Below are 25,159 nucleotides of genomic sequence, written 5' to 3'. Positions count from 1 at the left end.
TACACTTTCCTAACCAAATAATAATCTCATACTTATTTTGTGTGCAATCAGATCCAAATCCTGGACACCCTTTGCAATTTGGGGGATGATGTCCCAATGGTATTTGAACCAGTTTCATAAGTGGTCATTTGCACACAAATACCCAGTCTGTAAATGTAATTACATGTTCAGACTAGGACTTCAACAGAAACAAAGTTGGAAATTTGACATAAAACATACTCTTCTTATGTACTTTAGACCTTTTTTGCCTGCACATGTATTTTGAGGACTGTATTGTATTTTGAGATTGACTGTATTTTGAGATGTATTTTGTAAACTATGTGGATATAGAGTACGGCTTATGGTTTTTCATATATATTATGACTAATACAGAGATTCAGTTCCTGAGCTTTAAATTGCATTGAGGGTTATGGTAAGAAAAGAAAGTGTCATTTAGCCCTTTATTATTTCCCCTAGTCCTGAACTGGTTGCTGGACTCATACCTGAGGACAAAACAGAAGAACTGCTAATTATTTTTGGTCTATTTATATCTGTTGATCATCAAGGTGATTTTGACATGTCCTTTTACCTTGAACAAGCTTATTGCACTGAGATTTTTATACCACTTACAGAGGTAACAGTTGTAGCAATGGATCTGACTGCTGAATACTATGCACAAATCCAGCATTTAAGACAGAAAGGACGACACTAAATTATTGGTGCCAAGGTAAAGAATATTAAGAGCACGTTTTAAAAATAATATTATTTCTCTTATTGCATTGAAACTAAACTTAATATTACTTACTGTTAACACAGTTACAAGTAGCCTCAAGTTTCTCCAACTAGTTATTCTTTACTTTCATGTGAGGCCTTCAAGTGGTTTTGGGATAAAGATATTAAATGGAGGCATTAACAACAGTAAAGACATGAAAGTGAATATATCAGCTTTTTGACTATGTTTCATTTTCCAGGTCCAAATTAAATATGTAGAAATGACAAAAATATCACAGCCCTTTTGAAAGTATACTATCTTTAATATTTACTAGGTATTCAGAATTTACCAGGACAACAACAGATAGATACATTTTGGTGCACTACAGAGAAATGAGAAATAATTTTTTATTCATTGCTATTAACATTTCAGTCAGATGGTGTTGGGGCCTGTGGAAAAGTAATGCATATACCCCATTGGTGATAATATGTTTATTTTACAGCCTTACTTTTGTAATCAGGCAGTTGAAAAAAAAAAATTAGATTAAATCAATGAGATAAAGTACCCTTCACTAAAATCGACAGCAAGAAGAGGGCTGGCCAAGTAAAACATCTATAACTGGAAAACGATTCCAATATTTTCTTGTTAAAAGCAGCAAGTAATAAAATCCAACACATTATTAGGTATAAACCAGTATTAACATAATACTGTACAACCTAACTGCTGAGTGAACTCTACGGGAAATTCTGTCTGCCTAAATCTCTAAGTCATGCAGAAAAGCATTTCTGTGGTAGAGATTGTGGTTGTAGTAGAGATCTGACTAATGCATTTTTTTGTTTGTTTTTCTTTGTCCTGGCCTACTTTCAGGTTTTATGCTTAATCTCTGCAAGATGCATTTTGACAACTGCTCTTCATCCCAGAAGAAAACTTTCTCTGATGAATTCCTGAATTTAGAAGCCAGAACATTTTTAACCATCCATTGTTACACTTAATAAATGAAATTGCTAAGGGACATGGCACACACAAAATGGCAGGCACCAGTAATTCCTAAACTGAAATTTTCTAAATTCAGCAGGACGATTCGATCTGCACCAAGAAAAAAAAAACAAAACACAAAACTTACTTTGTTACTTAAATCCTGCTCTGTGTTCATAACTACTTGGAAAAATATTCAATTTCAATCTAAAATCTGTAAAAAAACTCCACTACCAATTTGTGTTATTATTACAGTACACATAGGCTGGAGTTACTAGCACAGCAATCAATTTTATAGATCATGCAAATATTTCCATAACATAAACAAAATTAGTGAGATATTTACTTTTTTCCTCTCTGAATTTTCTCTGTTGACAAATTTACATGGCATTTCACATGTTAAAAGTATACAGCTAGAGATGAAATGCTGCACTCTCATGGCATATACATTTCGATGGGAGAATGAACTGTGACAGTCATCAGCTTTTTACTGATTCCATTCCAAACTACCACTAAACGCTTACTTTTACTTTGCCCTGCAACCAATATCCTCTTCAGAGAAGAAACACAAGTTGCTGCTTCTGTATTCCTATCTTGTGTTGTAAAAACCTAAACGTTTATATAGTCAAAACTGAATTTTGGAGAAACAGTGTGATTACAGATTTGACTAAGTTTCTACCCAACTCAGAATCACAAGGTGTGGAATATCTATGGAGAATTTTTGTTCTTTGAATAGACCAGGACTTAATTTTGCCTCATTCCCTGGGCATTGCTTAGAAGTCAAAGGCACTGAAACAATATCTCAGTTCTTTGGGGAATACCGATACTCATGGATACCTTGTGGCCTTAGGATTTTGGGATTTTAGAACACATTAGCTGCTGTGATCATGGGTTGGGATATGGTCTCTAATGGAAGACAAATTAAGGAGGAGGCAGGACTGAATGAAGATTAATGAAGAGAGGTTTATTTGAACTTAGAGGCATCTAGAATTTAAGGTAAGAGATATCCCCCAAATCATGCCTTTTACAACAAAACCACAGAGCCCACTTCTAAACAAAAGTGCCTAGAAAGGCATGCACAGATAGTCTGTAAAGTCCATGCCAGTGTTATAGAGTCATTTGTTAAAAGAAATGGCATGTGCAGTGGCCTGCATGATATTCATTAGTTTTGATACAAATTATTAAAGAACTTGAATTTCTAGCCCACTGGAAACTGATATTCTACTAATTGTTTTGGTTATGATGAGGATGAAAAATAAAATGTTAAAAAACTTTTGCAGAATGAAAAGTGTAGGAAGAAATGTTTTAATATGTAAAAAGTCTCTTTTTCTACATAGCTAATTATTTTGACCTTCCAGGAATGAAATATTTGGTCTCAGTTCATCTACCGATAATGAGATATTTTGAAACGGACAGACACTCACTTTTGTGTCTATCTGAAACTTCATGGTATCTCATTGCAGTTACAGAGTTCAAAACCTGTTCTTGCGTTTTGCTTGTGAGCCCTTTACCTTGCTCAAGGCAGAGATTGGTGGTGAGCAATTGCATTGTGCATCACTTGTTTTGTATATTATTTTACTGTTGTTGTTACTATTATTATTATTAATTATTATTATGTTCTCTTCATCTGCTGTCCTATTAAACTGTCTTTATCTCAACCCATGGGTTTTACTTTTTTTTCCGATTCTCTCCCTCATCCCATCGTGGGGGAAGGAGAGAGGGTGAGCAAACGGCTGTGTGGTGCTTAGTTGCCGACTGGGGTTAAACCATGACATGCATGAACAGACTTGGTTTCAAAATCCTTGAAAGATCAGGACTGCCTTGAATGTTACTGAATTACAGAACTGTGCAAGTCTATCTGTCATACTGTAATCAGAGATGAGGCAATGCAAATGCAGCTGACTGATCTATGGAAAAAAGTGGAAACGCTTCCAATTATTAACAGAAATACAATACAAATGATTTGAAGCATTTATCAAAGTTGATAGCCAGGGAATAAGAATGCATAAGCAAAATGACTTGCAAATGTAGAGCGTCTCTCCATGTAACACATTATACGTGATACAAATAATATTTGTCTTGATGAGGAAATAGTGACTTTTACACTATACTTCATTATGTTGCTCTTTTTCACATCACTTTTCTGGGAAAGTAAGTTAGCATGGCCTTAACTATAGCAGTGAAAGTAACTTACGGCAGCCAACTTCATCTTCATTAAGGTGGCAGTCAGGAACACCATCGCATTTCAGGAGGGATGGGATGCAGCCTTTGGAAGGACACAGGAACTCTGTTTGCTTGCAGGAGCCCGGAGACATGGTGGTAGGCATCTCCGTGGAACAGTTCATTTCATCACTTCCATCCATGCAATCTTCATCCCCATTGCATTTTGCAGTGAGGGGCAAACACTGCTGCACATATGCACATGTGAACTGGTCACTACTGCAAGTTGGAGGGTATGGATCAGCTGATCCTACAAGAAAAAAAGGAATATTTATTGAATCTCTTCTTTCAGTAGTTATCTGTACTGCCTTCAAGATGTACATAGGGACTGCTGGGAAGGCAGCTGGTTTTGATTACTAAACTCTAAGAAATATTAAAACAAACTTATATAAAACCACAGCTCCTAAGTACAGAACACACTATAAAAACCACTTTGTCTCATTTTCAGCATTTGTTTTGATCTTATTGTTGCTTGTGCCATGTACGTATAGAATGGTTAATACTAAAGTATTAATAAAACTTACCTTTCAGGAAAGGGTTAAAAATATTCTTGACAGCCCTCAAGTTACAATCTTCCTCTACTTGCATATTGAATGGGTGAACAAAAATCAAAGAAAAACTATGTAAGTCTGGATCTGCAAGGAACTCATTTCATGAAAATCTATTACCCATGGTAAAGTCTGAACCCTCAGCAGAGTAAGAAAAAGACTTTGATAAAGTAACAACAAAGGTTTTTACTGACATGGTTTATTATCGCTCTGATTCTGTAGCTTAGTTTGATGTGATAGAGAATTAAATCAAAGCAAATACTAGATAAAAGTTTCCAGGGTGCAACTGAAAAAAAAAAAAGTATTTTTAAATTTCAGACTTCAACTAATTCAGACAGCTGACAAAAAATATCCCATGCTTACATGCTGGAAAAAATACTGGAAAAAAACTTTCTGTGATCACTTATACAAATAAATTTGTCTCAGACACTTAAGTCCCTCTTTCTTCCTATGAAAATCATTGCAACTGAATTCTACCAGCAGAAGCATCAGAACTATTTACGAAAACTGAATTCTAAGAAGCTGGCTATGCTAATGTTGTGTTCTTTACATGAACAGTGCCTGCCATGGGAGCAATGTGATGGATTCCTGTAGTTTTTGTTTTATGTGCAGGGAAAAGAGAAAAATCTCCAGAATTTAACTCTATGTATTTAATCTTTTCTAGGTAAATTTGCGGCAGGTGAGTAAAGAAAATAATATTATGATTGTTAAGACAAGGAAAGACAAATTAATGTCACCACCTCTGTAAAAGACAGGAGTTTTGCTGCTGACTTGGGCTGAAGCAGAGCAGATCAAGCACAGAAGTTCATGGGTGGGTTTTAGCTTGCTTTTTGAAATGGTGCAAGCATTGCTCTCTGACCCTAGAAGTCAAATGTTACTGCTGCATTAAGGTATGACACACTGTAAGGGAATACATGGATTTTGACATTATTTTACTACTTTTCATCCACTGGGCATAGCAGTATGTTTGTGTATTCTGTGATACCAGGCTGGGGGTTTACAGCAGGAGAGCTTTGCTGAAACATGCTCAGTTTCTAAAATACCTGCATCATGAATAACAATAGCATTTTGTACAAAAAATGAACTGCTAATGCATTCAGATAAACAGAATACTAGTATTATTTTACCATCTGGTTGCTTGTGAAACAGTGACAAGGAAAAAGAGCTCAAACTGCTGTTTAACACTGACCTTTGCCAGCTTAGCAATTTTTGATGTTCATGTTGACTTCATGTCAGAAAATCATAATAGAAAAGCTCCATACAATAGAATATTCCTGACATCATTTCATACTGCTAACGTTGTTAAATTCTATCATGCTACTAGAAAAATGTATTTCATAGAATCATAGAATCATAGAATCGTCAAGGTTGGAAAAGACCCTTAAGATCATCGAGTCCAACCGTTAACCTAGCACTGCCAAGTCCGTCTATACCATGTCCTCGAGCACCAGATCAATCCGTTCTTTAAATACCTCTAGGGATGGAGACTCAACCACTTCCCTGGGCAGCCTGTTCTAATGCTTGACCACCCTCTTGGTGAAAAAGTTTTTCCTAATATCTAACCTAAACCTCCCCTGGCACAACTTGAGGCCGTTTCCTCTCGTCCTATCACTTGTTACTAGGGAGAAGAGACCGACCCCCACCTCGCTACAACCTCCTTTCAGGTAGTTGTAGAGAGCAATAAGGTCTCCCCTCAGCCTCCTCTTCTCCAGACTAAACAATCCCAGCTCCTTCAGCTGCTCCTCATATGACTTGTTCTCTAGACCCTTCACCAGCTTCATTGCCCTTCTCTGGACACACTCCAGCACCTCAATGTCCTTCTTGTAGTGAAGGGCCCAAAACTGAACACAGTACTCGAGGTGCAGCCTCACCAATGCCGAGTACAGGGGCACTATTACCTTCCTGGTCCTGCTGGGCACACTATTCTTGATACAAGCCAGGATGCCATTTCATACACTGGACATAATCTAGACATAAAACAACAATAATGGATTTTAGCACAGTGAAAATAATAACCTACTGATCTTTTGGCTTGTTTGTATTCAGAATTACATCATAAATACCTCAAAGACATGTACTTTTAAACGGGACTGAAAAGATTGCATTTTCATGATATGTGTTTTATATATGTGTTAATCTCAAAAAATTATGTTCATTTATAGTACTTCAAAAAGCTTATGAAAGTTGTCTGTCGATGGTTGATTATAGACATTTAAATCAGATAGCAAATTTATTTTTGGACAAATTCAAAATATTTTAGATTTTGCATTTCTTTCTACTTCATTCCTGTATTTTATCAGATAATTAATCATAAGCACACAAAGATGTTAGAACTGAGTTCATCAGGAAGAATTTGTATATAAGGCCATGATTCTGCCAAGATACCAGTGAAATGTATGGAAAGCCTTTGGGAGAACATATTTCTCTCTTTATTGATATAAAACTGGTACCATTAAAAATATGCAATGGATTTTTTTAAAAAAAGGAATTATTTTATTTTTTAGTTTGCACTCGCTCTGGAATAAAAAGGTACGATTATACTAGATAGCATTTTTTTCCCTTCTGTTACTTCTGACTCTTTTCCTCACAGTGCCCTAGGGGGCATTAGGCAACAAAAATGACTTAAGCAGCAGTCAGTTCCACTTAGGCAGGCACTTTTGTCGTTGCATAGTCCAGTTTTAGTTTTTCTGTGTCTGTTCTGATACAGTGAAAATTAACCCCACACAGTTCCAATACATTTGACTTTACTATGGTCACTTCTTTATGTTGCAGGAAAGATTGCATTTATAGCACATTTGTGAGCATTTTTGACCCAGTTTAATTCTCTATACCTGTCATATTAATCATACGTTTGCTAACAGGTTTCTACCCAACTTTGTTCAGAAAAAAATAAATAAATTTGAAATCCACTCTTAAATTCAATAATGTTTGAATGTGTTGCTTGTTATGAATCTGGTCTTGAGTGTTAATCTTTGGGCTTTTGTAGCACTGATCAGTTTAGCCTTATGGTCCCAATCATATAAAGCGCTTATGCATGTAAATGTTCCTATACTATATTCAGTAGTTAGGCAAATGTTTGAATGCTTTATTGAATGGGGGATTTTTATTTTTTTTTAATCACGATTCCCTATTGTTATTAGAAAATAATGTGTAGAAGGAACTTCTCCTGACTTGCATGCCAACTATTTTAGAGTGTGCAATACTCATTGAGAGCACTGAAGATGTCTCTAATTTATACTAGAGGTTAAGCTAGGGGTAAGGTTAACCAGAGGTCTTGTTGAGGTCTGTTTTATGCTTTTAGTACATGAATAAAAATCCAAAGCGATACCCTGAAACCAGCAAAATAATTTTAGATCAGAACAATAAATAACATGAGAATATACCTCAAAGACCGTAAGAATATCACCTTGCTTATTAACTCACATTATGTATTAATTATTTCACATCTGTTTGGTTTCAGATGTAATAGGAAAATTGTGTTCTAGATGACACTGTATAAAACATTATGATTGCTGTGATCTGCCAAAACTGTACTCCCAAGTTCAATCTATTTACTTTACATAAAGTAGGTTATAGATGCTTTTCTTAATTATAAATTAAATGTGCCTGGTGAAATTTTTGAAAATTTATAAAACATTAATTTATATATAGCTAGCATTTAAAACTGACTAATTGGGAATATGCAAATCTAGAAAATCATTAACTAATTCCAACTGAAAAGAAATCTCAAGCAACGTATTAATGCAAAACTAATTGCTTGCATACAAAGCTACTATCTATGTAATTATTTATATTAAGCTCATCATTGCAGTATCTGCTACTGACATGTTTCATTCTAAAGACTGGCAATATTCATTCTGTTTCCTTGCCACTGGGAGGAATTAAACTAAAATGTTAACACTGCAATGTGGTTTGCAGTGAAAAATGTGCTGGCACTAATGAGAGACTCATCACAAATACCCTCCATTGTGCTGAGTTACACAGTGGTATACTCACCTGACAGCCGTAGAAACTAACTTTAAACTTATGCATATACATGAATCTTATATCCACTCTTGCAGATCTATATGAAGGTTATGTAAACAGCCGAAGCTGGAGCGTGGTTTTTCAATGCAAATTGGGCTATCCATTCGTGGCCCATGGGCCATTTCAGTCGCTTAAAATCATTAGATTCAACAATTGCCTAATACTGACAGGCCAAATAAACTGTTTCCCTCACCTTTTCCCAAATGCAGAAAAGATGTTCCCAACTCAGCACTCATCTCCTGAGTGTCGTGTGGCTCTCATTTTCACACCACATTCAGGAGTGGAGGAGATATTGTACAGATTACTTTTTTAAAAAGCAGTATCTATTTGAAGCTGTTTAAGGATTTGGGGATAAATCTACTGAAAATGATGTGTTCTAAGGAACACAGGATAAGAGCTTAACTTTCTGGATCCAGGCTGCATGATCACTGAAAAGCAGGACTGGAGATCCTCAGGAATACATTCAGTATTTGCACACAGATGAAAAGCAAACTAATCAAAAATAATTTCAGAGAAAATAACCTCTGCTCTGTGGAACACCGAGTCTGGATTTAGATCTGCAGGAAAAAACAGCAGCAAATTGTTGATGGTGCATTATACCTAAAGGAATAATGATTTTTTTAAGTAGCAAGCTGAGGACATGTCCTTATTTATTTTGCTTTGCACTCAGTGTTTCATTTTACATTTATTTTTGCCTTGCATATGGCAAATAACCAAAATTAAAAAAAGGGTTTAAAATATGCATATAACATCTACTTGTACATCATAAAAAGACATTTTAATTAGGTCCTAAAAATGACATTTTAATTCAGTCCTAAAATCCTTTATGAAACCTACTCATGCAGCTGTGCTGGGTGAGTTATGACCTAAGGACCAAGAAGTGCTCCTCTACAAGCATCCTCACGCTTTGAACAGAAATTGGGTGGTTGAGGTAGACAAAAAAGCAAAAATCAGACCAGTTTTTAAAGGAAACTAAATTTTGTATTTACTGCTTCATGAACTGCAATAACAACAGCTGAATATACCTGTATTTCATTGTTGTCAGTCAAAAGGTGTGCTTCTAGATACATTTTTATTTCAATGTGCTAACCATCAAAACATGTTACACCAAACAGAGCTCACGAGCTGATGATTTGTGAGTAAGGAGCTTTTACAGTATGAAAAGTGTTAAGTCAGTAAGTGCTCATTGTCAAGGGCATAATTACATATTTGTGGGACAGGGATTTATTAAATGCTTACTGTTGTTTGATGAACATTTTCTGTACACATATACTTTGTTGTACTATTGCCTTTGTCATCCATGGAGCATACTGGTCTTGTTTCCTGACTATGCCTAACTTCACAGGTCAGAACTGTAAACATTTTGCCCATGGACCACATGGATTCAGCCACAGGAAACCACAGAACTGCCATTACCCAAATGCTAATATAAAATAAATGTTTGTATTATACAGTCTTTACCACAGCCAGAAACACACAAACATGCTTCATTTGAATGAAACACCACCTTGATGCTATCCATGTCTTTTCTGCCTTTCTTGTTCAGATAGCAAGATCTCTGGTGCAGAGTAGGTCTCCATTTATATTTACATATCACCTGTAACAGCGAATTCTAATTAAGACTAGTTGACATTGGCATTAAATTCAACACCAGGAAACATGAAATAAAGTTACCACATGCTATTATGCAGCATTAACTCAGTTGTATCAGAGCTTCCTCTAAAGCCCATTTAGTTAAATGGGAAGACTCATTGATTTTAATGGGCCTTGCATCAGACCCTTGAAAACTAACAACCTGTCTGATATATTTGCATACGTAATTTGCCTAATAAATCTAATAAAAACACTGAACCTATTAACTGTAGCTAAAAGAGGCCAAAAATAACCCCCTCCAACAGTTTTCATTAGACAAGAGTATAAATTAATTACAGGTCCAATCCAATCCATAAATTAGGTTGAAATAAGTGGCAGTCCTCACTTTCACTTCAGTAAACATTGGATCAGGGCATGAAATCAGCCCATTCAAGGTGGCTGCAAGGAAATAACCTTATTAAAAAAAATTAACCGGACTGAAGTTGGTCAAATACTTTAACAATCTGTCTGTGAGTCTTTATCAGTGTCAATAAAGATTCTGCTAGAAAAGAAAATGTTAATTTCAAAGCTTGTAAAAAGACAAAAAAAAGGGAAATTGAGTCTGGCCAATTGAATCTTTAAATCTCTTTCCCTCATGAGAACACAGGAGTATGGGGCAGGCTGCTGAAAAGCATCTCAGAGACACTATTAGAAAGCCAGAATTAACAACAACAGAACTTGGCCCAATGACTTCAGAGTTTTATATGTCTGTGCAGAATTGTGCAGAGTTTCTTTAAAATGATCACAGTTTGCTAATATACAAACATAATGGAAAACAAACATGTTTACTGCCAGTAAAATCAAGCTATGATTTATAGGTTCCATTCAGAGAACTACTACTTCTGGCTACAACACACTGACTACCTGTGACAGAAATATGGCAATATTTGTCATATTTCTGTTAAGAGCAGTCCAGGAATTGCTAGTTATGCCTGCTATTGTGATGGATTTATTTATTTGTTTATTTATTAGGAACAATGAAAAACCGGAGAAGCTGTGAAGCTTTAGTTTCCAACAAAATGAGGTGGGCTGGACTACAGGACAGGTTTAGAGTAAAGAAAAGAGCAGTTTCTTGGAATCAGCACATTTTCATAGGTGGGGTGGGAGCACAACACTATGCTAAATCTTTTATTTCTCAACTTCTAAAGAAAGGCATCTTCTACAGGTTCAAATTTATCATCAGCTGAGAAGAGCCCTGAAGAAAACTATGGTAAGCTCCCTATAGTTTCTGAGATAAATCCGAGCTTGTGATTTACTCTTATTGAAGAGACAGCCAAGTTTTACATAAAGAAGAATCTGAGAATTTTCTTCTCTCATTAAACTATCTCATTCCAAAAATGATTTCTCTCTATCCCTCCAAGGTAATATGTTGATTTTTATAAACAAACTTAGCAAGGCAAAATATCATCTCTGTGATTTGAAGCTTGCCTGGGATTTTTGGTATAAACAGATGGGTTTTGGAGGTTCAATATTAATGAAACTATTTTAATACACTATTAACAAATCCAAAGATTTTTAATTTCCCAAAAGGCATCTAGCTTGAATCAGAAGATTTCAGTATTCTGTAGAGGTATAAGAAGGCACAGAGAAACTGAAAGATTTGGACCAAGGTATTATATTTATTTATTTAAACATACATGACATAATTGCATTCAGGACTTGTCACTAATTATGCTAGTTTATATATTGTAACTATTTTATCCTAAAATTATTCCCAATTTACCTTCCTGTGAAATCCACAAAAAATTGTGGCTTCACCACCAGCAAGTCCTGTGCACTGGAAGACACTGAAATAGGTTGAACAATCTCTCTAAGATACTATGCCCCAAATTATAATTTTTACTCTTCAAAAATGCAGAAATGCCCTATCTCTGCCAAGCAATGAGGATCTAAACTGTTTCCTGATTAGTTTCAGGGAGAAACTAATTAAGTAAAGAAACTATTCACAAATATCCCTGGTATCCCCAGTCCTCTATCACTACTAATCTTGCTTTCCTCTTCCCCTTCTTTGTTTTTACAGGCAGCCTCCCCCAGCAGCTCCCCCTTAATCACTTCTTGCCCTTGAGACAAGAAACTCCCTGAGATCTCAACCTGAGAGAGAGATTTCTGCTTCACTGCAAGCGTGAGCAGACAAGCTAACAGTGATTCCCCTGGCTCTGCAACTTAAAGAAATCAGAAGTTAAGTCTCCTCTACAGAGTTTTTGCCTGTGATCTAACACCTTACTAGCAGCAACTCAGGCAGTTAACCCTTCCAGTATCTCTGCGTTCAGGTTCTGGGAGTTTCAGAGATGGATCATTGACTTGGTCTAAGCATCTCTCAGATGAGTTCTGTTCCGATGCAGAATTTTCTCACTATTGCTTCACGTGCACGCACGCATGCACACACACCCTTCAGCAAGACTGTCTGCACCACGGGGCTATTTTTCTCATAAGCAACACACAAACACCCACTTTACTTTTTGGGTTGGTATCTCTTAATTAGATACAGGTGTCAGTCATGCTTTTCTTGTAAGATCTAGTGAAATGGCCTACTAGAAATATCAGAGAGCATACAAAATTATCTGCAAATGGATGGTTTCTAGGCTGTCTGGCTATTTGGCTAGTTTGCCCATAATGTTTTTGCTGATCTGCCAGTTTAGGGTCTGTACAGGAGAAACATTTTTGCTATTTCATATTTTGCTTTTTGTTTTAATTCAGGTTTCTTTATTTTTATGACTCTGAAAAGAAAAATATTTTTGACATTTCCAACCTGATACCCAAAATTATACAGGTTATTTTATTTCATTCTCTTTTTCGTTGGCAGGAAGATAACATTATGCTATAAGAAGTAATTATGGAGGTAGTTATCAAATATTTTTGAAATAGTTGGACACTGTAGCTGTATGCTGTATAAAAAACCTGTTCATGAAGAGAAGTAATTCTATATTCAGAGTTGTATCTGAATAAAGTGGACAGAAAAAAAAATATTAAATTATCTCTCATTAGGGACTTCTCTGTACTCTGCTCTGGGTAAAATAGTATTCAATAATGTGATTAAAGATTATGTCACTGTACATAAACACACAGATTCTGTTGCGAAGCAAATGGAAGTCTGTGGCAGTAAGAGCCGGGAAGGTTTATAGACAGCCAGGATTCAAAAAGTGTGTTCCATGATGCAGAGATAAAAAAGGGAGAAAAAGTCCTCAATATATGTTATAAGAGAAACAAATAAATAATAACTAGCCAAGATTTTATGAAATTAGAATTTCCAGGCATATTACCTTTGCTCTGTGGTTTCTAATCCAAAGTCACAAGGGGATTGACTTCTGAAGAATGGCTACTCACCATTTTCTGAAAATTAGATACCTTTAAGATACCCAAAGAGAGTACCTAAAATTATAGTAGCTTAGTCACTAGTCACTTGACCATTCGCTCATTACGCACCTAGATATTTTTTTGTTACTCTTTATGCTATCTATGCTATATGGAAATATTCTTTATAGTCACTATTCTGTTACTAAGTTACTTCAATGAAAAAGTCTTATGAACAATCTTCATTCTGCTATGTTTTAATTATAAACACTTATCTGAGACAGTTTGTGTTAGAAGATGTCAGTGATAAAGTCAATTTCCTTCGACCTTGAACAAAGAGAGAGTTCTGGCCCTTTGGGACACTATCCTTCTTCTCAGCTTCGTGCCTGACTTGGTATCTTTCATACCTTTTTGATATGGTATTGCATATTGATATTACACAAAGCCTAATTCTGCTCTTGTTTGGAGATCAATGGAAACTGTTTTGCTCTGAAAGAAATTCAGGATTGGTTCTGTCAGGCACACATCTTTTGTGAGATCTGAAACTGCAATATGAAGAAGTCTTGAAGAAATCCTACCCACCAGACAGAAGAGTGAATCACCAAGATTTAAATAAAATGTTTATGCTTTTCAAGACCTAAATGAGAAAACACTGAACAACTTTTGTGTTCATGAAGGTAAGCTTAGATTCATACAAGCACCAGCATATAATTTAATTCCTGAATATTAAAAATCTACCTGATGTTAAAAGGGCAACTGACACATTCAAGGGAAAAAACCCCTGAGGATCACTATGCTGAGACTACATACCGCTCAGGAAGACTGAATTACAAAAGGCTGGCAGTGGGGAAAGTATTGGGGGAAAACAGTATGTGTAACTCCCCTTTTCTTACGCTCTTTCCCAGGCATCCATAACTGTTGGGGACAGGTTATATTGCTAGCTGGACCTTTTCCTTACTTACTATGGCTGACCTGAAGTTCTGAGTATATCTACCCTAAATTTTGTGGTTGATATATCATTTCCTTTGTCTCAGCATTTCTTTGCAATATCAGCTCTTCTAGAAAGTTAGGAAAGATGGTCTATAGGAATGGCTCTGGCTATCTCTCATTACTGCCTTATGATGGCTTAAAGAAATTGAAGATTCAATTTCTGGAGTATATTAGTAGTAGGTAGTGGGAAGCCTTTGTGTGCATTTTTAAAAAAACCTTTAAAGTACTAGGTGGCTTGGGCTTGAATGTAGAGCCAAATCCAGTCTTGTAATCCACAGATTCTGATTTGCTTCTTCTATTTGTTTCTTCATGACAAGTGAAAGCTTGCTCAACATAAGGATTATTTAAAACCTTTACAGCACGTCTAGTTTGTGTTTTGCTACAGAGCAACAGGAAGACTTAGATGAGTTACGGCACGTCAAAGCAAAGTTTTCACCTAAGTGGAAGCCATCAACAACCACTGAAAAATTTACTGTACTTCAGTACCTAAATGGCAAATCTGACACTTTCATTGGTAACCTGTGCAGTGAAGTCAAGAACTATGACAACATTAGAAAAAAAACAACTCACAGCAGCCCGCGAAATAGCATTGGTTTTTGCACAATTCCACCATGATCAGATGACACAGTGTTAAAGACAACATGTCCTGTCTGTGCTGAGTGTTTTGCATTATTTAATTTGCCCTTTTATCTCCAATGTATCCTTACATAATGATATTTTCTACTGCAGACAAATCTTCCAGGTGAAAGTGAATTTGCCGTAGAGTGTGTGGGGAAATACATAACATTGTGTTAAGTTGGAAGGCTAAAAAGACTTTTTAAAAAAATATTTTGTAAAGAAAGAAGAAAGGAATGGATGAAAAAGAGAAGCACAAGAGTAGAAAAAGCATTTGAATAAAATGATGAAGGATGATAAAAAGTAGTTCACAAAACAGAAGAAAAGAAGGAAAATACTTCAGATAGCACTGAGCAGCTGTGGAAAGTAATATATGAAAGCAAACATAGACTAAAAAAAACCAAATGAAAAAATATAGAATGATAAAGAAAGGTAGAGTAGAAGATTATTTTCTTTGAATTGTCAACTATTTTACTAAGCAATGTTAATATTGAACTGGTGATAAATACTGAACGCGTCACTGATGGTCAAAAAGCATATACTAGTTTCTTAAACACTCTAGAGCCTAGGGTGCTGCCTGATGCTTGCACTCCTGTTAATACCCAAGATGCAGCCCAAATATTCATCTTAAAGTGTCAACACTATTCTTTTTGAATAAACCAAAACATAAAGCAATTACTTAAAGCAGTACTATTCAGAAGTGTAAGTTCAGAAAGAGCTGTTGTTTAAGAGGGGCTAGAAATAACTTCACTGCATGAAAGGGCTGGAGTAGCAGTCAGTGCTGACTTTGTACTGAGATTTACTTTCTTCCAGCAGAAGGTCTCCATAAGAACAAATATTTTGCTTGTGTGATCTCTGGAAGAGATCACAAAATATATTTACTACTTATTTGTTTCTTGACAATACTCTCTCAATACATGAAAGCGCTATGTAACTAATGCCTCACTATTTAAATTACACAGCCTTTGTCCATCCAGTTTATTTCTTCAGTAATGACTAAGTGATGAAACATAGCATTCTGATTTATACAAACAGAATAAAGTTTGGGTGTTAGGCATCTTTGGGTTAATGCTGGGATTTAAATTAAGTAGAAGCAGAAATTTTAAGAATTTCTGTGATGCCTCCTATTTCAGCTGAACTAGAAAATACTATGAGACAGGTATTAGTGAATACAAAATCTAATTCAATACTTTGGTATTCTTGGTCCATCTAAAACTAGAAATGGAAACTATTTTTAACTTTTATTTTTTAAAAATAAGATATTAAATAAAAATAAAGTCATTTAAAAAAATCAAGTTATTACTTAGAAGTTTAAAGCAGGTGGTAAGAACTGAGTAACAATTAAATTCTTTGGTCCCTAAGATGCACTAATTCCTATAATATAAGATCTTCACACACTTTTATCAGCATAAAATAAAGGACCTTGAAGAGCGGCAAGAGTGCATCCCGTTTAGCAGTTGATTCTGAACTAAGCTAGATCCTGTGCCACTGACAGCTGGCACTGAAGCTCTGTCCATGCATGGGCATCAGCTAGAAAGTATTTTTGCAGTAGGCCAGGGAGTACCTTGACCACACTTTGTTTAAAAGTTCACAAATATCCTTGGATACTCTCATGGCTAATGAGGGCTGACTACTTAAAAACAAATAAAAACCTCAGCTGAATTAGAGCTGCTGGTAATACTTTATTGCTTAGAGCTCCCAACCAGCTAAATTGTGATTGCTTCTATTTAGAACATGTTGCCTCAGGAAACCCAAAGTAATTAAAGACAAGCTGAAAAATAATAATACCGAGAGAGGAAAAAGATCTGCAGCAGCAAAGCTATCTTCTGAAAGTGAGAACATTACACAAAACCTGTACTGCAGGTAATACACTTTTCTTTCAGCTAAAAGTCTTTGAATAAACATGAACAGTAAAAATCAAAGCAGGACTGGCAGTGAAGTGGGTAAACTTTCCCACCGTTTTTGTTAAAGGAAAACGTTCTTGCTCAAATATCTACAGGGCAGCGATTTTATACTATTTGCAAATGATATCTTCAAATTTTACCATCTGAATTTTTAAGCGGTGACACAGAAACAATTATTAGTAAAAAAAAAGCATCTCCTCCTAAGTAGCTGCTCTTTGTCAGGAACAATATTAAAAAGTCAGAGATATGTTCTTCATCCTAAACTGCTGTGACTTATTTTATTATATGCATTTTGTATAGTTCTCTCGCCTCTTCACCAGCACAGACTGGGCCAACCTGGCCAGCAAGGATTATTAGGATAGGACTCTTCCCAGGACAGTATAAAACCATGAAAAAACATAAAGTCAGTGCACATTTAAGTAGCAGCATCTAGATGTCATTTTTTGTCTGGAGAGGAGATCATAGATCAAGTCACAAACTCATTAGGAGGTTGCCTTCCATTAGACAATTTTGTTTTCTCTGAGAAATACACACCTGGGACAACAGTAAGAGTGACTAGAAAAATGGGGGAGGGGGATGGATGATAGAAGAAACTGGCAGAATTATCAGGTGCACATACAACTGTGAAGTGGTTGGTGGAGGCAAAAAAATGCATAGGGAATATAAAAGTAGGATGCCTGCAATCAGATGCCTAATTAAGTGAGGAACAAGAGGTGGATTAGTAAAATTTGGAACTGTGGAAGCATCAGGACTGAGGAGGATAGATCTAGGATGGCACATTGAATGCAAGCTAAAGGTTATCAATGGAGGTATAAAGAAAAAAGAGTGGTAAAGAGAGAATACTCTGTACTGAAACTCCAAGTAATGGATTTAAATGAGTGGAAGATGATCTACACCAAAGCATGGGAGAGGAATGCAATGTGACAGGAATAAAAAACATGAAAAAGACTTTCTGCAACCAAGGTTTGCCAATTGATGTTTTCCCAAAAACAACTAAATGAAAAATGATTTTCCAATAATAACTAAAATTTTGTGTATGTTCAGAAAGAACTAGCTAATTCATAGAAGAAAAATCAGCCGAGAGCTATCAGAAAGCATGACCTTCAGAGCTTCAGAAAGTCTCTGAAGCAGATTAACATGGATTGGGAAAGACTGGGAGAGGGCGGAATTTATTGTGTTCTTCTTTCATTCTAATACTTTTCTTTGGGTATCCATTATTGGCCATACCAGAAGACTTGCCTAGGCTGCTTTTAGGGTAATATAATTTATGCCAGTCTTGCAAGGGCATAAAGAATAGACTTATAAAGAACAAAGTTTCGTAAAGAACTCATGTGCAGACCCTTCCTACACCTCTAGAAATCACCATAAAAAATATGTAGAAGTTTTCTGGAGTGAATACAAAGACAAGTATCCTGCATTTAAGTTAAACATGTCAACTGCCCAAGGAAAAGTCTGTTTCTTTTTCAGATGAGACAATAATGATATAATACAGACTAGAGCAAGATAAACTACTATTTCCATCATGTAAGTATTGCAGCTTGTAAGAACTAATTCCAGGCTGATTGCCAGCTTACCATACAAAGGAATATAAGTTGACTCCTGAAGATGTCTGCCTCTTCTGCAGCTGAGCAAAGAGCCTAGATGACTAACTAAGACTGTCTGATTAATCTTTAGGTAGTTGCATGTAAATAAGGTATGAGTTTTTGACTTATCCAACAAACCGTAAGTAACCAATATAACTCTAATAATTTTTCTCAAGGGTTTCCTTATGATATACCATATTTTTAAGATGGACAGAGTGTGTTAGAAGTTAGATACTTTGAAGTATTCTACAACTGAAAAATCTCTGGAGAAAAATAAGGTGATTAGAAAAATGTTACTCCATAAAAATTACCTTATTTCTATTTCTATTTCTTATTTCTATATATGATTATTTCAGGATACCTTAACATACACTTTCCATTAAACATTTTTTCCTTTCTCTGAATTCATGCTTGTTCATAATAAATTACCAAAGTATAAGTTCCATTAAAAGTAAAAAACTGATTTATATACATTGTTGGAATATAGACCTAGGTCTTCCATTTAATTACAAGTACTTAAAATATATAATTTGAAAATTTCCCATTCCATTATGGCATATTATGCATGAAACTGCCTAAGTAATTATTCAGGTATGGTTAACAAAGGTGATTAATGTAATAAGGGTAGAACAAGCACTTGTTTATGTACATGGTCTACAGCTCATTGAAGAACATTCCAAAATAGTATTTGCCTGAGCCTATTAGTGGTATTATTCAGAGAAAATAAACAAAACTTTTATTCAGCTTGAGACTGAGCAAATGCCACCTGTGTGAACATATATTTCATTTTAAGCCTTAATCAGCATGTGGTTAATTCTCCAAGGAGCTGCTTACTCATCACAATTAAAAAAAAGCAAACAGCTTCTTGAACAGCATGACAACTAATTCATACACAGGCTATCCTGTCTGAACAATAAGAGCTGTATAAATATAAAGAAATGTTATTCAAGAACATTTTTGTAACATCCATATTGGTATTTATTTAACCATAATCATTCCTAGTTGGTCCTTATGAATGAAGATCTACACAAAGAGTTTTCTTTTTCTTTGGTTTTCTTCCCCTCTTGACTCTTTAAAATAAGGAATGGGCAATATTCCTCTCAGAATCTGTATTTGTACACATACTTAATTTTTTCTTCTGTTACTGTATCATATGCTATACTTCTTTTGCAGAGTAAACCACTGGCTTTCTCACAGAATAAACGTGGCATTATAAGGCATTAGAATTTAACTTTTTTTTTTTTTTTTTTACACAGTTCAAATCACTTAGCTTGTGTAGCAGAAGTGAGATTGTAAATTATCACAGAACCTGGCAGTAAGGTAAGTTTGCTATACTGCTGAGATATTTTATGAAGAGACTAAAGATAAAAGAACTAACCATTTTCTTTTTTAAATAATTGGAGCCACGTTGATACTCATAAAACTCTTCTATCCCAAACTAAGGCCTTCTTTGACTGTTTTCATAGAGGAGAAAACCAATACAGTTCAGTGATGGCAGATCACTCTCAAGCATGGTTCATAAAAACACTAACAGACCTTCAACGACAGTAATATTCTGAGTTCCTATAATTACTCATATGTTCAACTGTCAGCTATAACACAAATATGTCTTCCAGAATCCATCGGCAAATATCTTTGTTCAGATACTACACTCAGCCAACAAATAGATAGGAATCCCTCTGATAGGTATAATGGCTCCTTTCCTTTAGGGAAAAATGTGCTGGTTAAAAATTTGCCAGGTGGGCCATACGTGATAAATTTGATCTTTCTTTCCCTTACATATTTTTCTTTCCCTTGAAAAATATATACTTCTTTGCATTATTGTGCTGTACCCATTTATTTTCTACATTTTTTGGAATGAAGTAAAACCATAGCAGTATTGCAATAATTTCAAAAGAAAAAATTCCAGATTTTCTAACTGTGATATACATTGACATATGAAATGTTACAATTTTCCTCTGCCCTATGAAAAGAAAACACGTATTGTAAATATTTATGTAATAGCATACCTCCATGAATGCATTCTGGGGTGAAAGAAATATCATCAAGAGCAAATTCTGTGGGTTCGCTCCACCCCACTTCAGCTTCGAAGGCAACTCTGAAAGGGCTGTTACTGGAGAGGACCACATTTGCATACATCCATTTGTTTTCTTCGTTTCTACTAGAAGACCACATAAGAATATCCATTCCATGTTCTTCAGCTGTGTATACCTGTTGACAATGAAACCCAAGAGATGCAACTGAATTAGCGTTAAGCAACAGAGGAGCGCAGCTAGCTGGAGTAACATAGGCCAAGCCCCGTAGTGCAGCTACCTGCCTGGGTAGTACTGGCCCTCTTAGATATGGTTCAAACTCACATCTTATTGGTGATGACCAAATGTTATTGAATACTTTTTCTAATGCTAGTCCAGCTGCAAATAAAAAGCTACTATGAAAACAAAATAAAATAAAATAAAAAGAACTGCTAGTCAACCACTAAACCGTGTCCTCGAGCACCACCTCTACCCTTCTTTTAAATACCTCAAGGGATGGAGACTCAACCACTTCCCTGGGCAGCCTGTTCCAATGCCTGACTACCCTTTTGGTGAAGAAGTTTTTCCTAATATCCAACCTAAACCTCCCCTAGCACAACTTGAGGCCCTTTCCTCTCGTCCTATCGCTTGTTACTTGGGAGAAGAGACCAACCCCCACCTTGCTACAACCTCCTTTCAGGTAGTTGTAGAGAGCGACAAGGTCTCCCCTCAGCCTCCTCTTCTCCAGACTAAACAACCCCAGCTCCTTCAGCTGCTCCTCGTATGACTTGTTCTCTAGACCCTTCACCAACTTTGTTGTCCTTCTTTGGACATGCTCCAGCACCTCAATGTCCTTCTTGTAGTGAGGGGCACAAAACTGAACACAGTACTCGAGGTGTGGCCTCACCAGTGCCGAGTACAGGGGCACTATCACCTCCCTAGTCCTGCTGGCCACACTATTCCTGATACAAGCCAGGATGCCATTGGCCTTCCTGGCCACCTGAGAACACGGCTGGCTCATGTTCAGTCAGCTGTCAACCAACACCCCCAGCTCCTTTTCCACTAGGCAGCTCTCCAGCCACTCTTCCCCAAGCCTGTAGCGTTGCATGGGGTTGTTGTGACCCAAGTGCAGGACCCAGCACTGAGCCTTGTTGAATCTCATACAGTTGGCCCCAGCCCAACGATCCAGCCTGTCCAGGTCCCTCTGTAGGGCCTTCCTACCCTCCAGCAGATCGACACTTCCACCCAACTTGGTGTCATCTGCTAACTTACTGAGGGTGCACTCAATCCCCTCATCCAGATCATCAGTGAAGATATTGAACAGGACTGGCCCCAACACTGAGCCCTGGGGAACACCACTCATGACCGGCTGCCAACTGGATTTGACTCCGTTAACCACGACTCCCTGGGCTTGGCCATTTAGCCAGTTTTTTACCCAGTGCAGAGTGCACTTATCCAAGCCGTGAGCAGCCAGCTTCTCCAGGAGAATGCTGTGGGAGACTGTGTCAAAGGCCTTCTTAAATTCCAAGTAGACAACATCCACAGCCTTCCCCTCATCCACTAAGTGGGTCACCTTGTCATAGAAGGAGACCAAGTTAGTGAAGCAGGACCTCCCTTTCATAAACCCATGCTGGCTGAGCCTGATTCCCCGGTTGTCCCGCACGTGCCGTGTAATGGCACTCAAGATAATCTGTTCCATGACCTTTCCTGGCACCGAGGTCAGGCTGACAGGCCTGTAGCTCCCCTGATCCTCCTTTCAACCCTTCTTGTAGAGGGGCATCACATCTGCTAACTTCCAGTCATCTGGGACCTCCCTGGTTCACCAGGACTGCTGATAAATGATGGATGATGGATTAGGTCTTAGGAAGACCTAACCCCTAATTCATCTAAATATTGAAGAAGAGACTGAGAAGGATCTTGAGCTATCCTTTCATCTCTAAAAGGTGACCTGTTTATAGCTGAGAGACTAGGTGAAGATTTTAGAGATATAAATAAAAGGCTTAGCATCTAGGGATTTAAGTCTGTCATCCGGTACAAGCAATTTATAATATAATGTTTCAGGCAGTCATGGTAAATTAATTCAAGCATATTTAGCAACACCATAGATAAAAAATAAATAAAATCATCAAATAGTGAAAGCAATAATGACAATGAATGAATTCACAATTAACCAACAACTGATGAATTAATGCCAACTACAGGAAAGTCTGGAGATTATGCAGGTAGTTGCCTTTTGCACTCAGGTGTCCAAAATCCTTATACAATCTAAACCAGGTCGGAAATAATGAGAAAGAACTGGAGTAATGAAAGTAAGCATATCTTAGCCATTCCAGATGATAATTAGTTCTTTAAGGGACTGAATATTTTAATCATTATCCTCTGCTCATCACTTTCAACACCATCTTTCTCTTAAGACTTTAGACTAATTTTCCAGTGACCTATGGGTTCATGTTCCTACTTGAATGCCCCGGTTTAATGATGGAATACAAAACCTGAGACCCAAGAAACTTATAAACTTAAACGCGTACTAATGATCTGTGTAACTACATACTTTTTCCTCTCCCAGCCAACTTGGTGGGACAAATAAGCTAAAAACCCAAATGGCACTGTGAACCACATACTTTACAGAAGTTGATGTATTGATTAAAATATCTTTGATGCTTGAACGCTCTTGCAAGTTATTTCATTTTTGGAGAAGAGGACAATCAAGAAGACTGACATACAATAATCCAAATCAGGACCTAATTTATTCGAGCATGATGTTTGGCTACATGACTGTGTAACAGCACTATTGTCTTCTTGAAAGCATGCATCTTGCAGGCTAAAAGGACAGGTGTTGAGAAGAAATAGCTGATTCAACCCATAAAAAATGAAAAACTGAGTGTAATCACATTATCAGGCTCTAAGGCCTTAAGAAGTTGAAACTCTTAATTAAAATAACTCTACATGTGAGGTCAGGACTATGTTACAACACCTGTATGTGTCACTGGAACCATCCACTATTTTACCAATCATGAAATACAAGTCTCAGTGATCTCGAATTTTACAGCACAGAATAATGGTCGTGTGGTTTTAGCTATTACTGTATCATGCAGTGATATTTTCTACTTTTTGAAGGTTAATATTGAGATATCGCTTTCAATATATCTCATTGAATAGTCTCACAGCTGCACAAGTAACTCTGTTGGAGAAGAGGGAAGAATCAAAAACATTTGAAGTCAATACTAGAGTCTCTTTTAACAGGACACTTAAAGACTGGCCCATTGTTTAAAATCAGATGTTTTTTTCGATTCCTTTTTGGCGGGTTGGTAGGAGAAGTTTTTCATGGTAAAAATTTCAAAGCACGCTGCCTACTTGAGCAGTTCTGTCTACGTGCAGAGAAACTGCATCATGTCCATAGTAAACCTGGTCTCAGATGGAGCATGGAGTCATTCTGTGTACATATAGATCAACCCTGCAGCTCAGGCTCAGTAAAAACAATAAATACGTCGTGAAACCTGCTGTATGTACACTGGCCAATGGGTCTGGGGGGGCAGCAAGTCAAACTGGGTCCAAAATGCAACATTTTGATGACAACAGTTTCTGTTCTTATAGATGTAAGGTAATTTTATATGTCTTGTCTTTTTTTTTTCTTTGAGATTTAACTCATTTACCACAGAGTAAGGGCATGCAGATATGTAATTATTATGGATTAGTTAATATGTTGTGTTAATTTATGTGGCTGTGTCCTCAGTTAGGTTTGACCAAAGTTTAAACCTGGTGTATGGTTTCTCATAACAAGCACATAGGTAACCTCTGGAAACTGATAGCATTTAGTGTAAATCTCTAAACTGGTACATAGAAAATCTCAGGTGAGCTCCCAGCTGCTCCATTTCTCATGTACACTCCTGGGGAAATCCTTTAGTCCCACTTTCTCCCAGTACTCCTGAATACTTTCATTCACTTCTCTATGTCTTTATCTATCCATAACTAAGTCAGGAAAGGGTCTGTGTTCTTATGCATCTTAAAAAATTTTAGCTGAAATTTCTAAAAGAATAATACATAATTTAAAATACATGCTAAATTAAATGAGATTACAATGGAGTTCAGAAAAATGGGAAGTGCAGGGAATCTGTTCCTTTAGCTGGGGATACAGATCTTATTCTCTCAGAAATTGTGCCCACAGAAAGTGAAGAAACAATTGTAAGATGTAATACTGTATTCTTCGCTGAGGTTACCCATGCAACTGAGAGTTCAAAGCATCTTCTTGGTCAGCAAGTACGTTTAACGTGTACAAAATTTTTGCTGGCCTGTGTAAACATTCACAACACATGAAAGGTAGAGAGAATTCTCATGGATATGAGCTCCCTAGAGCCCTGGAGAGCTACAGTTGTGTGGTGCTTAGTGCCTCCAGAGACTCCAACACCTCCCTATACAGCATCCTATGAATTGTGTACAAGCTAGCCTGGTAATGTAAACAATTTAACATGTGAAAGAGGAAAAAGCTAGCAAGATGAATCCCACTATATAGCACGTAATGAAAAAAAAAAACCTGTAGCAAAGTTCCATTGGACAGCTCTGTATCTATCAGTCTGGGGAGATTGTGCTCCAGGTAATACCAATCTAGTTGTGGGCTAAATCCCATCATTTTAATTTAAAAGTAGTAAGCATGTATTCTACTAACTAGTCACTA

The 25,159-nt window shown here is 36.7% G+C and overlaps 1 protein-coding gene across 1 annotated transcript in view; it reads right to left on the bottom strand.

Annotated features, from left to right (window-relative positions):
- Nucleotides 1-25,159, bottom strand: part of MALRD1 (MAM and LDL receptor class A domain containing 1) — a 286,614-nt gene that overhangs the window by 51,171 nt on the left and 210,284 nt on the right. The window contains exons 33-34 of the mRNA XM_087760128.1: nucleotides 20,485-20,686; nucleotides 3,861-4,136 (exon numbers count right to left, since the gene is read on the bottom strand). Coding sequence (XP_087616254.1) covers nucleotides 3,861-4,136; nucleotides 20,485-20,686 — 478 coding nt within the window. The remainder of the gene's footprint in view (nucleotides 1-3,860; nucleotides 4,137-20,484; nucleotides 20,687-25,159) is intronic.

Source organism: Nipponia nippon, unplaced genomic scaffold, assembly GCF_047370975.1.
Source record: "Nipponia nippon isolate SJK-2023a ecotype South Korea unplaced genomic scaffold, ASM4737097v1 scaffold_1, whole genome shotgun sequence".
NCBI classification, from domain to species: Eukaryota; Metazoa; Chordata; class Aves; order Pelecaniformes; family Threskiornithidae; genus Nipponia; species Nipponia nippon.
This window is presented reverse-complemented; position numbering and strand designations above follow the sequence as displayed.